The sequence below is a fragment of the Sesamum indicum genome, linkage group LG6, assembly GCF_026168435.1.
Source record: "Sesamum indicum cultivar Baizhima isolate 11 linkage group LG6, ASM2616843v1, whole genome shotgun sequence".
Classification (NCBI taxonomy): domain Eukaryota; kingdom Viridiplantae; phylum Streptophyta; class Magnoliopsida; order Lamiales; family Pedaliaceae; genus Sesamum; species Sesamum indicum.
The window spans coordinates 25452385-25467496 of NC_142662.1; the positions used below are offsets into that span (position 1 = coordinate 25452385).

At 36.3% G+C, this 15112-nt stretch overlaps 3 protein-coding genes across 7 annotated transcripts; 2 read left to right on the forward strand and 1 right to left on the reverse strand.

The window, feature by feature from the left end:
• Positions 1 to 902: 902 nt before the first annotated feature.
• On the forward strand, positions 903 to 4928 carry LOC105163421 (uncharacterized). 4 transcript variants are annotated; one of them, XM_088881635.1, is made up of 3 exons: positions 903 to 1096; positions 1201 to 3764; positions 4345 to 4928. In XM_088881635.1, exons 2-3 carry the CDS (start codon positions 1313 to 1315, stop codon positions 4494 to 4496), a joined length of 2604 nt encoding a protein of 867 aa, XP_088737761.1. In that variant the 5' UTR covers positions 903 to 1096; positions 1201 to 1312; the 3' UTR covers positions 4497 to 4928. The 4 variants fall into 4 exon arrangements, with proteins under 4 accessions (XP_088737761.1, XP_011080050.2, XP_011080052.2 ...); XM_011081748.3 differs by having other exon boundaries at positions 903 to 3764; XM_011081750.3 differs by having other exon boundaries at positions 903 to 3764; positions 4484 to 4928.
• On the forward strand, positions 4680 to 10562 carry LOC105163420 (uncharacterized). The gene is made up of 4 exons (XM_011081747.3): positions 4680 to 4812; positions 6371 to 9030; positions 9354 to 9529; positions 9620 to 10562. Exons 2-4 carry the CDS (start codon positions 6690 to 6692, stop codon positions 10133 to 10135), a joined length of 3033 nt encoding a protein of 1010 aa, XP_011080049.1. The 5' UTR covers positions 4680 to 4812; positions 6371 to 6689; the 3' UTR covers positions 10136 to 10562.
• A 1015-nt stretch (positions 10563 to 11577) lies between these two features.
• Positions 11578 to 14479, reverse strand: LOC105163418 (mitochondrial ATP-independent inner membrane protease subunit 2). Of its 2 annotated transcripts, XM_011081745.3 has the most exons (6): positions 14354 to 14479; positions 14028 to 14143; positions 13631 to 13803; positions 12289 to 12472; positions 11936 to 12042; positions 11578 to 11846 (listed from the first exon to the last, which is right to left on the reverse strand). In XM_011081745.3, exons 2-6 carry the CDS (start codon positions 14097 to 14099, stop codon positions 11759 to 11761), a joined length of 624 nt encoding a protein of 207 aa, XP_011080047.1. In that variant the 5' UTR covers positions 14100 to 14143; positions 14354 to 14479; the 3' UTR covers positions 11578 to 11758. The 2 variants fall into 2 exon arrangements, with proteins under 2 accessions (XP_011080047.1, XP_011080046.1); XM_011081744.3 differs by lacking the exon at positions 14354 to 14479 and having other exon boundaries at positions 14028 to 14220.
• Positions 14480 to 15112: the final 633 nt, after the last annotated feature.

Sequence of the window (15112 nt, forward strand, 5' to 3'; positions counted from 1 at the left end):
AGTCGTAGCAAATAATAATATGAGAATTTTGTTGGCTCGAGTGGCAAAAAGAATTGATATACGAGGACCGACAAAATCGTATATTATCATTGAGCACGAACATGAGAATTTTCTTCAGAAAAATGATAATTATATAGTATTGAATTATTTATAGCAATTCTACATTCATTTCTTAAGGTTAAGGTTATTAATTATTTATTTAAAATTTCAAGTTCTATTATATATCTAAATGTATTTCTCACTCATAAATAATGATTTTTGAACCGTTATATCAATTTTTTGTTGTGTGGATAATACTTAAGCTTATTTTTTTTTGTTTTCTTTTAAATATAATATATTAAATTATATTTATATTTATAATATATTTTAAAAATAAAAAATTGTTTATTATAGGATTTAATATAAATTATCTTTGTGGTATTGCAAATTTACAAATTACTCCATATAAAAAATAAATAGCAATTTAACTCCATATCTAAATAGGTAAATTGTTTCATTTTAAAATACATAAAAAGATAAATTATTTTACTTTAAAAATATAAAAAAATAAATTATAATTTATTTATAAAAAATTATTTATTTATTTATAATATTACAAAAAAATATTATATTTTTTTATTTATTATATGTACGTAAAAACTCGATCAATTAGATTAGTGTGTAAAATACAAAAGAATAGATGTCAGGCACTGCACTGCATAATTATTTTGTCAGGCTTTAGTCAACTTTACCATCAGAACGCAATAAGAAAAAGAACAAATTTGTTACACCAAAATGTTTTCTAAAAGCTAAAATGCCAAAGTGATATTTCGTATTCTTCAGGGGATGAAATTCTAAATTCTGAAAAGTTTCTTTCCCACATTGATCACGACTAGGATTATTCTCTACTACATCCGTATCTCCAGAGGTTTTAACACGTAGAGGGGTTTGACGGGCTTGGACTTGTATATCTGGAGAGGAGGGAAGGACTCTCTGTACGGTTCCGTCACGCATAGCGACGGTTTCTCCGCCCTTTCTCTCTCTCCGGCATTCTTCTTCGAAAAATCCTTGTTCACGCACTTAGACACGCTATATGTATGTAGGCACACGCGGTCAGGTTTGTTTTACATGCATGTTGAATGTACATTGTGCTTGGTGATCTTTAATTAGTGATTTTACTGTGTGTCGAGGGCTAATGGAGAAGCTTTTTGATGCTCTCAGCAAGCGGACTAGTGTGGCTGAGAATTTGGTGAATTATTTGCGGGAAAGAGTTTCGGAGATTGAGTTTCGGCACCGGAATCTGGATTTCGTTAGAGAGTCGGTGGTGGGGAGGATGATGGAGATTGAGTGTCACAGAAAATCGCTTGAGAAACGGCTGAGGGATTTGGAGGAGAGGGAGAAGGAGTTTGATTCGTTCAGAGAGGGAAAAAAGAGGAAGTTGGCGTCGGATGAAGAGGAGTTGAGTTTGAAGAGGGAACAGTTCGTGTATGAAGTTAAGACGAGGGAGAAGGAATTGCATGAGAAGTTGGTGTCGGTGCATGAGCATATTGAGTGGTTGGAGGCGGCCCGGACTGAAGTTCAGGGCATTCGGAGGCGAGCGTGTCAGAAGTTGAAGGAGATTGAGTCCCAAGAACAGAATCTAAGATCAGCCCAGGAATCGTTGGCAGCGAGGGAGAAAAAGGTTGAGGTAATCATAGGATCCTTGGATGAGCGGATAAGAGTGGTTGAGGAGAGGGAGAAGGGGTTTGATAGTTTTCTAGAGAGGAAAATGAGGGAATTGGTGCTGAAAGAGAAGCTATTGAGCGAGAAGTGGGAAGAATTTGTTAAGGAGATTAAATTGGCGGATGATAAGTTTAGAGATCAAGAGAAATTAAGGCATGGCGTCATTGAGAGGTTGGAGTTGGCAAAAAATAAGCTTGAGGCCGTTAGGGCAACCATAGATGACAGGTTCAACGAGATTGAGGTTCGGGAGACTGTGACATGGGAATCAGTGAAAGCAAGTATAAAAGAAGCTGATTTAATCAGGGAATCACTGGAGAAACAGTTCAAGGAGTTTGAGAAGATGAAAAGAGATTTTTGTTCGTTCCAAGAGGAGAAATTGCAGGAGTTGGTTTTAAAAGACCAGCAACTGAGTGTGATGAGTAAAGAGCTTGTTAAGGGTGCCAAGTTGAGGGAGGAACAATTGACTGAACGAGAGAAGTTGAGGGACAGTTTTCTAGAGGGGAAAATGAGAGAACTAGCACTGAAAGAGAAGCGTTTGAGCATGAGGTGGGAAGAGCTTGTCAAGAAGGTTAAATTTGCAGATCATAAGCTCAGAGATCAAGAGAAGTCAAGGCATGGCATTGTCGAGCGGTTGGAGTTGGCAGAAAATAAGCTTGAGGCTATTGAGGTGACAATAGATGAGAGGTTCAAGGAGATTGAGATTCAGGAGAATATGACTTGGGAATCTGTTAAAGAGTGTGTAGAAGAAGCTGATTTAATTAGGAAATCGTTGGAGAAACAGTTCAAGGAATTAGAGAAGATGAAAAGAGAATTTCATTCATTCCAAGAGGAGAAAACGCGAGAGTTGGTTTCAAAAGAGCAGCAACTGAGTCTGATGAGTAAAGAGCTTGTTAAGGATGCCAAGTTGAGGGATCAACAATTGACTGAACGAGAGCAGTTGGGGTGTAAGCTATTGAAGAGGTTAGAGTTGGCGCAACATAATGTCGAGGACTTAAAAGCAATGGTTTGTAAGAGGTTTAGAGAGATTGGTCTGAAGGAAACTGAGATTAGCTCGGTTAGTGATTGGGTTGAGAGGAAAATGGATGAGGTCGACTCTAATGCAAAAAAGTTGGAGGAAAAAGAGAAGGGAATGATAATAAAGGAAAGTCAGTTGATTTCTAAGGAAGACAAACTTCAAAGGAAAAAAAAGGAGCTTCACATGAGGGAAAAGAATTTGGTGTCTTGGCAAAAAGAACTTGAAATTAAAGAGAAAGAAGTTGATGCAGCAAAAGAATTAAATGAACAGCAGCTGGAAGAGCTTGAACGCAGAGAGAAGAATCTGAATTCTGTGAGAGGGTTTATACATAGTTGTTTTAAGAAATATCTTGCTACAAAGAAACAAGTCCAGTTAGAAAGAGATTTGGTTGAGAAACGCGCTAGGCACCTCGAACACAAAGAGCAGAAACTTGAGTATATGGTGAGACAACTAGAATTCAGAGAAGTGCAAATCTGGGATTATCTTAAAGATCTCGAATTGAAGCAGCAAGGATTGACTGATGCATGCAATGGGGAGATGAACATAGAACCAGATGAGTCTGCAGACTTAAAATTCATAGTAAGAATGGATGGTAAAACTTTGCAAATGTTCCTAAATGACCCTGAAAAAGACTTGGAATCAATGGGTGATGAAATATTTAAAGTTCTTCGCCTATCATCAGATCCAGCAAAACTAGTTCTAGATGCAATGGTGGGCTTTTACCCTCCTCATTTGAGAAAAGGTGATATGGAGTTCAACGTCAGGAAAACCTGTATCATTCTGTTAGAGCAGTTAATTAAAATGTTGCCAAATATTCAACCTTATGTCACAGAAAAAGCATTTGAACTTGCTAGTGTATGGAAGTTGAAAATGAGACCCTCTGCTCAAAATCCATTGGAGGTGTTGGGATTTTTGAATCTATTGGCTGCTTATAACCTAGCCTCCCATTTTGACAAAGATGAAGTTATAAGTTTTCTGATGATGGTTGCTCAACATAGCCAAACATCTGAGTTATGTCGGATTCTTGGTTTTCCAGAAAGCATTACAGGTAGTTTGTCCTAGACCTATAAATTTTTTCGAGTTTTTGCTTTGCTAACATGATCTGTGTCTGCATTCGCATGAAAGTTATGTCTTAAGCTCCATATTCATTAATAGTTCCTCTTATCTCAAATATGTAACCTGTTACTCACAGTATTGTGTTCCCTAGGTCAAGATTATTGCCTGCATAATTTTTCAACGAGCGGTGAATATTTTATTGTTTTTTGTTCTTTCATTAATCAGTGTTGTGCTTAATTATAATGAACTTGATAATGATAGTATTTTGAGAGCATAACCAAAATTTCACTTAATAAAGTTTTCTTCATTTGAAATTGGAAGGAATATTTTTCTGTTGTGGGATTTGCCTGGCGCTTGTCAAAGTCTTGATTGATTCTCTTAGTGTTTCTTGATGGATCCAATTTTACAAAGTTAATAGTATCATTAGGGAGAACCACAAATGCAGAACAATATATAAATAGAATGCTTTTAAGTTTATTCTCTTTGTAAACATATGCAAGCTGATAATCTGTACTAGCTACATCCGAATGAATTTGAATACACTGCTAAATAGAGCAAATGCCTATTCACAGATGCCTCTGCTCAATGTGTTTCAATATCCCAGATGCATAATTGGTCTAGAGCTGGCTCAAACTTAAAGAACATGAAACTTGGGAATGTTATAGATCATGATTCTTATGTGTTGACCTACACTTTTACATCCTCCCATAGTCTGAATCCATAAGCTGTCGGGCTCAAATGCTTTTTGTCTGAGAAAGAGACAGACCTTTCATCAGTCTATAAAAACTTACACCAATTGCAAAACTGATGAACACAAAGAATGAGCTAGCTCCGAAAGAAGGAACGCCATCTTCAACAGCTCTTGGTTGCGGAAATGACAAGCCAACCATCAAGAGCATGACAAAAAATCCGTTTGACCAACGAGGCGAATAAAGCTGTTGTCTTTTGCCTAGGAAGCTCAACTGTTGCGAGCATGTTGCAGATGAGGGTTCGAACTATCCTGCTACGCTGATGCTCCTACTTTTTGGAGAGCTTTTCAGGTGATTCTCAAGCTCACTTCTCAGAGCAAGGATCTTCGTGTATGACTACTTGTACAGAATCTTTTAGAAGATGAAATGAACTGAACATATATATAAATATTTATATCTTTGTTGTATTTTCCCTCTTTGCTCATCATCGTCCTATTTTCTTTGCTAATATTATGCTACTCAGTGGCCCTACAATCCTGGAGGGGAAGATTCCAGGATTTTCATTCAATTTGCAGTTATGTAAAAGAAAACTAAATTTATTTAGGTAAAATGTTAAAATCATCCAAGAGATTATGGACAAATGAGATGATGGCAGCATGCTTTGAAAATCCTTGTGTATCAGTGACATCTAATACGTATGTATGGTTGAATATATATATATATATGTGTGTGTGTGCGTGCGTGTGCGTGTGCGTGTGTTGTGTACTTGTAGGGTGTACACGAAGAAAGCACAATTATGTTAATTTTCATAGATACAACAATAAGTAGTTAATATTAAATTTAGGATTAATTACGTTTAGATCCCATCTAAAAGTTAAAATTATATTTTGCTCCAAAGGACTTCTGAAATTATATTCGCACCCTCTCTAAAAATTTTCCATCTACACCTGAAGCCCTTCCGTTAGGATTTGGACGAAAATTACTAACTTAAGGAAAAATAATTACATAAATTTTTAATTTTGCTCCTCATTTAACATTTTCATGTATACTTTTGTATTTATAAAGAGATAAATGTATGTATGGATATATTTATAGAGAGTGATTTTAACATCATTATATTTTTTCTCTTCTAAATACAAAATTATTATATAGGAATGTTAAATAAGGCGTAAGCTTAAAAACTTATATAGTTTTTTTTTTCTTTTTAATTTTTGGCTAACCTCAGCGTTTTCCGTTTAAAGTCTAACAAAATGAGTTAAGTGTAAACAGTGAATTTTAAAGAGGATGTAAGTATAATTTTAAAACTTTGAAAAAAATTATAATTTAATATTTTAAGAGGGGTTTAAATTTAATTAAAGACTCGTGAAAATTAATAACTCGTGACATAATTATTATATATTGATAGAATAAACTCTTCATTAATTTTATATAATTTAGTTTATGAAAAGGTATGTTTACAATCATATAAAAAATGATAACAAATAAAACCAAGGACTGCGGATAGAAAAATAAAAAAACTTAATTAATTATTTAAAAAATTGACTCTGCAAATTGAATATGATCTTGAGCTTAATTCATTGTTCCTTAAGATTATTTTTCTCTTCCCAGCTAAAATAATCATATTAATTCTTAAGGAAAATTACATTCGCTTGTTTTAAGATTTAATATGTTTATACGTAAATTTTCTATAAATTAAAATATTACACTTAATATTTATTTGGGTCCAATAATTCAATTTTTTATTGGTTTTATACCGGTACTAATAAAACAATTAAATAAAATTTATATTTATATTTATTTATTTATAATTTATTATAAATTAAATAATTATGTTTTTGATAAAATTATTTTTTCATAATTGCACATGATAATATTATTTCAAAATTATTGTCTTAATCAAAATGAACAGGTCTGTGAAAAAAAGTTACACGTGGCCACCCTCCGTTGAGTTGTACTGCGTTCTGGCTCTACAGTCACCTTCACCCCTGCAACTCTTATCACCGTCCCAACGGTAGCTTCCACTTTCCTTTTTCCCCCCTTTGCGAAAACCCTAATCTCTGTATCCTCCTAAGCCCGTCTAAAATCTTTACCTGTTTACATAGTATTTTATTTGTCAAGGACATTGATATTTCTTTTTCTTTATATATGAGCTTGTGTTGGTTTGCCTGCATTTGGAGAGGCGGTGTGTGCTTTTGCTGCATGGTGATGCGTTCTTGATTTTGGCGTCAATGGAGCAGCTTTTGGACGCTTTCAGACGAGCGCAGGTGAAAAAAGGTAGCCCTTCGGACGCGATTCTTGACATGGTGCATGAGTGGAAAGATAAGGGCGAGAATCTGTTCAAGTCTTTCGTAGGTTGCGTTTCGGATCTTGAGTCTCGAGAAAAGAATCTGAGTTTGGTTGGAGAGTCGTTGGGGAAGCGGTTGAAAGATTTGGAGGAGAGGGAGAGGGAGTTCGACTCAAGAAAAAGAGGGATGTCTTTGAAGGAGAGAGGATTGAGTCCGTATTGGGAAGATCATGGGAAGGAGCTTGAGTTGAGAGAGGAGAAATTAGATGAGCAATTGAAGTTGGTGCATGAGCATATAGAGAGCTTGGAGGTTGCCCAGAGTGAAGCGGAGCGCTTGCGGCTGATGGAGAGTGAGAAGTTGAAGGAGATTGAGAGGAGGGAGGGGGAAGTTGATTTTATTCGTGGTTCATTGGAGAAACGGTTGAAAGAGATTGAGCGGAGGGAGAAGGAATTTGATTCGTTCCAACATGGAAAATTGAGAGAATTGGTTTTGAAGGAAGAGCTTTTGAGTAGGAAGAGGGTACAGTTTGATAAGGAGATTGAATTGGTAAATGAGAAATTTGGGAAGGTGGAGAAGTTGGGGTCTGGGCTTATCAAGAGGTTGGAGTTGGCACCGAATGTTCTAGAGGGCATGAAGTTGATGTTAGATGAGAGGTGCGAGGATATTGAGTCCTGGGCGGCTTCAGCTCACAAATCATTGAAGGCGATTGTTAATGAAGCTGATTTAATACGAGAATCACTGGAGAGCCGGTTTAAGGAGTTCGAGAATATGGAGAGAGAGTTTAATTCATTCCAAGAGGACAAAATGCAGAAGTTGGGGTCTGCAGAGCGAGAACTGAGCATTATGAGGGAAGAGATTCTTAAGGAAATCAAGTTGAGGGATGAAAAATTGACGGAGCAACAGGAGCTGGGACATAAGCTTTTGGAGTGTTTTGAGGGAATTATAGCTAAGAAGTTTAAGGAGATTGAGGCCCAAGAGGTAACCCTGAATGTGGCCCGTGAAACATTGAATGCTAGTGCAAAAGATTCTGATTTAAGTAGAGAATCAATGAATGTACGGTTGCAAGAACTTAAGAAGAGGGAGGAGGAATTTCATTTGTACCAAGAGCAAAAAATGAGAGAACTGATGATGGAAGAGGAGAAATTGACATTGATTAGCAAAGAGTTTATTCAACAGGTCAAGTTTAGTGAGGAGAAATTTGACAAGCAAGAGAAGTTGGTCCATGGGCTCCTAGAGAGGTTGGAGCTGGCGGAAAACAATGTCAAGAACATGATTGCAATGGTGAGTGAGAGGTTTAAGGAGATCAGCTTGAAGGAGATTGAGCTTAATCATATTAGGAATTCCGTCGAGGGGAAAATGGATGAATTAGAACTAAGAAAAGCGAAAAAATCTGGGAAACAAGAGAGGGGAATTAGAGCAAAGGAAGATAGTTTGATTTCTATGGAAAATGAAATTGTAGGGAAGAAAAAGGAGCTTGCGTCGAAGGAAGTAAGCTTAGGATCAAAAGAACTCGAATGTAAGTACAAGCATTTGGAAGAGCTTGATTCGAGGGAAAAGAATCTGAATTCTACACGAGAATCTAAACAAACTTGTTTTAAAGAACGTCTTGCATCAAACAAAGTATATAAGCCAGAGAGGTATCTCAACCATGCTGGATATCTTGCGGAAAAAGATCAACAGACAGTGTGCAAAGAATTAGAGCTGAACAGCAAACAAATTGGTTTTCATTTTAAAGAGCATGAATTGAAACATCCGCGACTAACTGATGCCCTTGATGCACAGTTAAGAACTGAACCAGAAGGATCTGTAGACTTGAAACACGCAGTGGATGTAAAATCTTTGGAAATGGTCATAAACAACAGCGGGAAAGACTTGGAGTTGATTGGTGATGAAATTTTTAAACTTCTTCTCCACTCTTCTGATCCAGCTAAGTTAGTTCTGGATGCTGTGGAAGGGCTTTATATACCCCATTTAGGGGAAGGAGATATGGACTTGAACATGAGGAGAGCCTATCTTATGTTAGATCAGTTAACTAAAACGTCACCAAAAATTCAGCCTTGTGTGAGAGAAGCAGCAATTAAGCTTGCTATCAAATGGAAGTCAAAAATGAGAACTATTGCTGAAAATCCTTTGGAGGTGTCGGGATTCTTGCAATTCGTGGCTGCTTATAATCTATCCTCCTGTTTTCCCAAAGATGAGCTTTTAAGTTTTGTGAAGACGGCTGTCCAACATAAACAAACACCTGAGTTGTGTCGCATTCTCGGTCTGACAGAGGACATGCATGGTAGTTTCTTGTCTTACATTCCTTTTTTAGGTTCTGCCACATGCAAATTAATATCCTCTTTTGAACACATAAATTATGTGGTATGCATGTAAATAATTTTGTTCATTATTTTTACTGGATAGGTGAATAAAATTCTGTTCTGATGAAGTTTTCAGGCTTTCAAAATGTGTTGATTTCTCTAATTAGTGGCTCCTTTCTGAACATCCATCTATAACACTTCGCTCACATATCTTGCTATATTTTATGGTATTCTCTCTTCGGTTGTTAGCTTTCCGCCTTTCTGCTGTCTTTTGGTCAAAAAACTTCTTCTCCTGTGTAAATAGGTTTGATCCAGAATCTTATAAATGAGAAGCAATATCTTCTTGCTAGCACCTACATCTGCGAATGTGAACTTGAGAACGTTTTTCCACAAGCAGCGGTCCTGGATTATTATGTAAAACATTCAAAGATGTTAGCCAATGCAAAACGTAAAAGGGAGCATGACTCTGCTGAAGCACAAGTACGGTGTTCTTCCCTGAAATTTTTCTGGCAAGTGTAAGTTAAGTGAATGATAGTATCCCTGCTCATATATTTATCAACATGATGTCAGGATGAGGCTATTGATAGTGAGATTAAGGATCTGCGCTATGCAATCGAACATATCATCAAGTATGGGCTTGAATACGAATATTCGGTCGACACACTTACATTGAGGATAAACCAGTTGGAAAAGGATCGAGAAGGCATGAAAAATAGAAGGCTGTCATCATCATCTAATCCAAGAAAACAGGAATCTAACAAAAGACCTGCTCATGCAAATAAAAGTAAGGCACAACAGAGGCAACATGAGGCAACCAGAGAAGTTCACCGTGTCCCAAAGGCTCAAGTGCCCGAGCAGGGTTCAGAAAAAGGATCTCACCTTGCTTGGAAATCTCGACATTGGCAAAGTAAAACAAGAAAGCGTCATGCAACTGGACCTTTCATTTTCCACGAGCCTTGTTCACAACAGGATCAGACAATGATTCATCTGAGTAGTGCCCACAAACGACTCAGGACAAACATCTTATCACACGAGAGCAGATCCCACCTGCAAGGTTGCCATCTAAGTCCACCTTCAGAACACTAGAGATTGAGACGCTAACCCCAGGAGAGACTATTCCATTTGTGAGCTGTTAGGGACTGCAATTTTGACAAGGATAAAACAGGGAGCAGGAACATGTTGCAGTGAGGTCACCTACTCTGGGCATCTCAAAAGTCCCCTACCCATGGGCCATAGCTGGGTTTTGCTTCCTCCAATGAACAATGCTCTGATGTTCCAACATTTTGTAGTGCTGTCGAGGGGTTAGAAAATGGCATGTTGTAGATTTTTGTACAGGAACTTCTAGAAAGTGTATTGACAATCCTTCCTCAACATATTCAAAGCACACTTGCCCCTGTTGTGCTGAAGCCCTTAGCATCCAAGGGGAGGTGAGCTTTCTTTTCAGTCCTGTAATTTGTGAATACCAACTAAAAGTTGCTCCAATATTTTATGATCTTGTATCATTTCCTGGGAATTTCGACCGGCTTCTGTACAAGAAAGGCTCTTCTACAATATGGTAACAATTACCATATACTGACTACAAAATTCTTCCAGTATCTGTAAGAGGGTTCAAGAGATAGGTATGAGGAAATTGAGGTGAACTGGGTTAGCGATTGGGATGAACAGTGGTTGGAAGAGCTTGATTGCAGGCAGAAGAATCGGAATTCTGTTGGGGAGAAGTATACGTATTCGTTTTAAAGGACATACTGATAAGAAGATGTTTATTATTATAATTTTTTAAGACAAGTCTGAATTCTTGAATTATTATAATTTATTTGTCATAAAAATTTTATTAAAAACATGAATGTCATGTATCATACTTTGCTAATATTTGACCTTTTTAATAAAATTAATGCAACAGAAATGAATTTAATTACATCATGGATAAATTTGACAAAAATAGAAAACAGAAAATAACTTAATTTCCAAAATGTACAAGATTGGTCTGTAAAGAACTCATTCATGCAAGATGCGATACACTAGAAATACTGAAGTACAAAAATTTGAGATTTCATGTTTTCATTGTCTACTAAATAGAACTTCAAATTTTCACTTGTTTTATTAATTTTAAATGTAGTTCGAACATAAAGTAAAAAATATTAAATTCACATACAATTTTCAATTGGGGAAAAATTTGCCATTGTATGAAAATAGATAAATTATTATTATTTTTTATATTTTTGATACATCAATCAACATATTGGAATTTCTTCTACCAAAAGTGTAATATGATTATGAATACAGATTTTGATGTCATTGGTTGAACATCTGAAAGTGGGCATTTCTGGTGGTATTCACAATGACCATATGAAGCTACTTGGCAATTACATGGTATCTGAGCAACTGCGAGGCTGAGATGTGCTCTTAAGTTGATTGACGTTGTCATGTGACATAGCGTCCCAGTGAGCACCGCGTTTGGCTTCTAAACTATGTGGCGTGGCCGACTGAGTTGGCCAAATTCAGCTATGTGGCCACAGGCACATCTCAAATTTTAAGCACCAAGTTTGGAGGTTCATTTTCTTGCTGAAATAAATAAAAGAAGGGGACACTTTTACACACAGATTTGGTTCATGGAGTTAACATCTATATTCGTGCAAGAATTTCATCCACCATACAAAAACTAAGACTAAACCCGTCAGGCTGGTTCACTATAAGTTTGCAACAGTGAATCTATTTAGCTGCTTTGTGATTTCTTGTCAATTCATCAACATCAAGTTCCACTTCTAGAATAGGTGAATCCTTCTCCATGCTGATCTCACTGGAATAAGAGCGCAGCACAGTCAGAATTGCAAGTAGCAATGTACAAGTCCGAGTGTGCTTTGAATAACAATAGAGCTTTTCAGTTACCTGTTCTTTACAGGTCCATGATCTGCAGCATCTCGGAAAGAATATATGACTCTGCCGATTATGTTTTTTATGTAAACTTGACCTAAATATCGACTATCATAAGCTTCCTGTAATACGGAAGACCAGGGGAAAATCACAATTGAATTAAAACATTAATCATAGATGCCTGCCTGTTGTTATGAATGAGAACATTTGTACCATTAACCGTTATCAAAACCTGCTTCACTTGAACAAACTTTCTCCATAGTTGAAGTGAGATTTGAACTTAAGCCATTAATGCAAAAAGAAGTAGGATTCAATCTTTTTCTGCTTAATCAGTTGAAAATGAAATGAAAGCATGCAGAAACATGTACCTTGGGCGTTAGCTTCTTATTGTCAGCTAATATCCAGCACCAATCCTCACAAATGGTAAAAGATTCCTCATACAACACATCAGATACCATCTCATCTCCTTCAACTGCAGCTAATCTTCGTATAATATAATTTCGGAAGTCCTTAGGGTCCAGTATGACGACCACATCTCCAACAAAAACTTTCCTGTCACAAAGAGAAGACAAGTAATCAGCTTCTCATACAGGAGCACAGACAGAAGAAGAGAAACATCACCACCAAAACATGATGCCCCTTCAAATACCTCAGACACTGAACACGCAAGAGGTACAATAATTTGACGCATTGAACATAGATCCCCGAATACTAGTAGAATAAAACCTGATGAAGAGGTAGAAATGAATTTTCATTAGTCTAATCGAGGGTACCCGATCTTAGTATCCAATATTAAGACCAGAAACCCTTTTGTACATAAACTTATGCAGCGACAGGAACAAACCCAACCCAACCTACAGCTCTATACAGCAAATTCAGCCATAAAACTTCACAGCTAATTCCACAGTGCAAAGATAGCACAGAGTTGGATCAACCAATCGCATGAAATAGCTGATATGCAAGTAAGCACATGTGTAACTCTAGAATCGTGCCAGAATTAGGTCATGAGTTCATAGATTTACACAATGTGGCATATGTATGCATAGACATGACAAACGCGGACACATCAATTTAAGTCAGCAAAGGTGGAGAATGGAAGGCCACCGGGCAATAGGAAATGCCAAAGAGTGCTGAAGTCAGAACTTTGTAGCAAAATTTGGTGGCCGACACAGAAGAATAAAGATCTTTTTAGCATACAAATATATAACTCCAATTTCAGTCAGTGGAGGAAGTGTAATGAGATCCAAGCCCACTAAAAAATAATCCTTAACTGACTGTTCTTTCTTTTCATTTTAGTAAGGTTGCAAGTACCAATCAACCACCCATCAATCAGTTGTTTTTTTTTTTTTTCCTGGTAGCTAGTTACTTTCATGCTTATCCTATTTTCATTTTCCAACTAGAGTTAAACAAGAGCACACCTGAGCAAAGTAGAGTTGTTCTCTAGCACAGACCAAAGCACAAACACGGCATACATTCATCTTAAAAACCTTCCCGACTTCAATGTGTATGGTTACTGGCTCCCAAAGGTCAGAATTTCAAGTTCACCACTAAAAATGTCACCCTTGTGTCAAACAAAAAGGTCAGATGCAAAAGAACAATGAGAGTCTTGAATCCAGCAAAAGATAAGAGTCATACATGTAAACTTATGTGCAAAGAAAAGATGAATTTAATGCTACCAAATAATATTTTGGTATATATTGTAAATCATACCTAGCATTTGCAACTGGAATTTTACGAACAAGAAGTGTTCCACCCCGAGGCCCAATCATCGGAGCCATCTGTTCTCCTTCAGTCCAACGCAAGTATGTCATCCTTCCTTCGATTAGAGTTTTCCATACGTTATAAAAAACTCTATTAGGCGGAATTTCACCTAGCAGATAACGCTGCCATCATATAAACATTCTCTCAATACATGAATGAAACAAAATCCTCATGGATACGCTGCAGTTTGGATATCATAATAATCGATTCAACCTCCAGACAAATCCCAAGAAGCCCACGAATTCCCTTTCACAAATATCTGAATTAAACGCCCAGAAAGCTGAAAAATCCCCAGAAATCAATTGCAAGAACATAAACTCCAGAGTTGAAAACAAGAGGAATTTACCTTCCGAGTAACAGTGACAGAGTAGTGGAGTTTGGTGAGAAAGTAGCGGCACCAGGTCTCCACCCCAACCATTCTCGAAGCAGCTCCTCATCCAAGAATTCAATTCTTCCTTCTTTCTTCATTTGGATTTGCAATCGGCGTATACAGAAATAGAAAGATTCATTCAACGATCGGTTACAAAGCAATGCAGTTACAGTAGTCTTTGCAGAGTAGTTATAGATTCGGAGCGTTAATTATTTTTTTATTAATAAAAAATAAATAAATTATATTAAATAATTTAATAAAAATATTACGAGTCGCAGTTAAAAATCGGCTGCATTTCTTACCAAAGCTTCTCCTTTGCCAACCCATCATTTCCCCTCAACAAATTCTCATTTTCATTCACTTTTCCTTAACCAACTTTTATTTTGATTCACCTCAGCTCATAAGGGTAGAGAGAGAGAGAGAGAAGTGAAAATGGGCTCTTTTTCTTTCTTTCTTTTGTTTTTAAACCTTTTCTTACGTCAGCATCGTTTACAAGAATGCCACGTATTTAATTCGAATTTAATTCACAGTCAAAATTCTATGCTCCAATTTGCTTGGCAAAAATCTGATAATTTTTAGTTTAAAGGATTAAAATTATCAATCTAATATTTACGAGACTAATTTTACCACTCCCAATACATACATAACTAATTTTATAATTTTATCAACTAATAAAATGAGCCAATTGTTAGACGTACGCTATTTTCAAGAGATAATGATAAATTTTTAAATAATAAAAAAAGTATTTATATATAATCAAAATTTAGGAAACCTCCATGTATTTAACCTGACTCTAACTTTTAAATTTATGAACAATAAGAACATTTTTAAAAGTAGACATAAAAACTCCTTGTATTCATAGCAATAGATAATTAAATATATCAATATATATACATTTCATTTATATATCAATAAATGCCAATTATACTAAAATATGATATTAAGTCAATTTTAAACAACTCTTAATTGATGAATGGTTGAGTAGAAAGTGGCAACCCCAATTTTGACGAAATAGGGTAATTTAAATTCGTACCTTTTTAAATTAGGTCAAAATATATAAA

Coding starts and splice junctions, on each gene's coding strand:
- LOC105163421 (XM_011081748.3), top strand. CDS start 1,175: ATGGAGAAGCTTTTTGATGCTCTCAGCAAGCGGACTAGTGTGGCTGAG. Junction 3,765..4,344: donor TTTTCCAGAAAGCATTACAG/GTAGTTTGTCCT, acceptor GCCTATTCACAG/ATGCCTCTGCTCAATGTGTT.
- LOC105163420 (XM_011081747.3), top strand. CDS start 6,690: ATGGAGCAGCTTTTGGACGCTTTCAGACGAGCGCAGGTGAAAAAAGGT. Junction 9,031..9,353: donor TCTGACAGAGGACATGCATG/GTAGTTTCTTGT, acceptor CTGTGTAAATAG/GTTTGATCCAGAATCTTATA. Junction 9,530..9,619: donor ATGACTCTGCTGAAGCACAA/GTACGGTGTTCT, acceptor ACATGATGTCAG/GATGAGGCTATTGATAGTGA.
- LOC105163418 (XM_011081745.3), bottom strand. CDS start 14,099: ATGGTTGGGGTGGAGACCTGGTGCCGCTACTTTCTCACCAAACTCCAC. Junction 13,804..14,027: donor CTGTCACTGTTACTCGGAAG/GTAAATTCCTCT, acceptor ATATGATGGCAG/CGTTATCTGCTAGGTGAAAT. Junction 11,847..11,935: donor CATGGACCTGTAAAGAACAG/GTAACTGAAAAG, acceptor CTCTTATTCCAG/TGAGATCAGCATGGAGAAGG.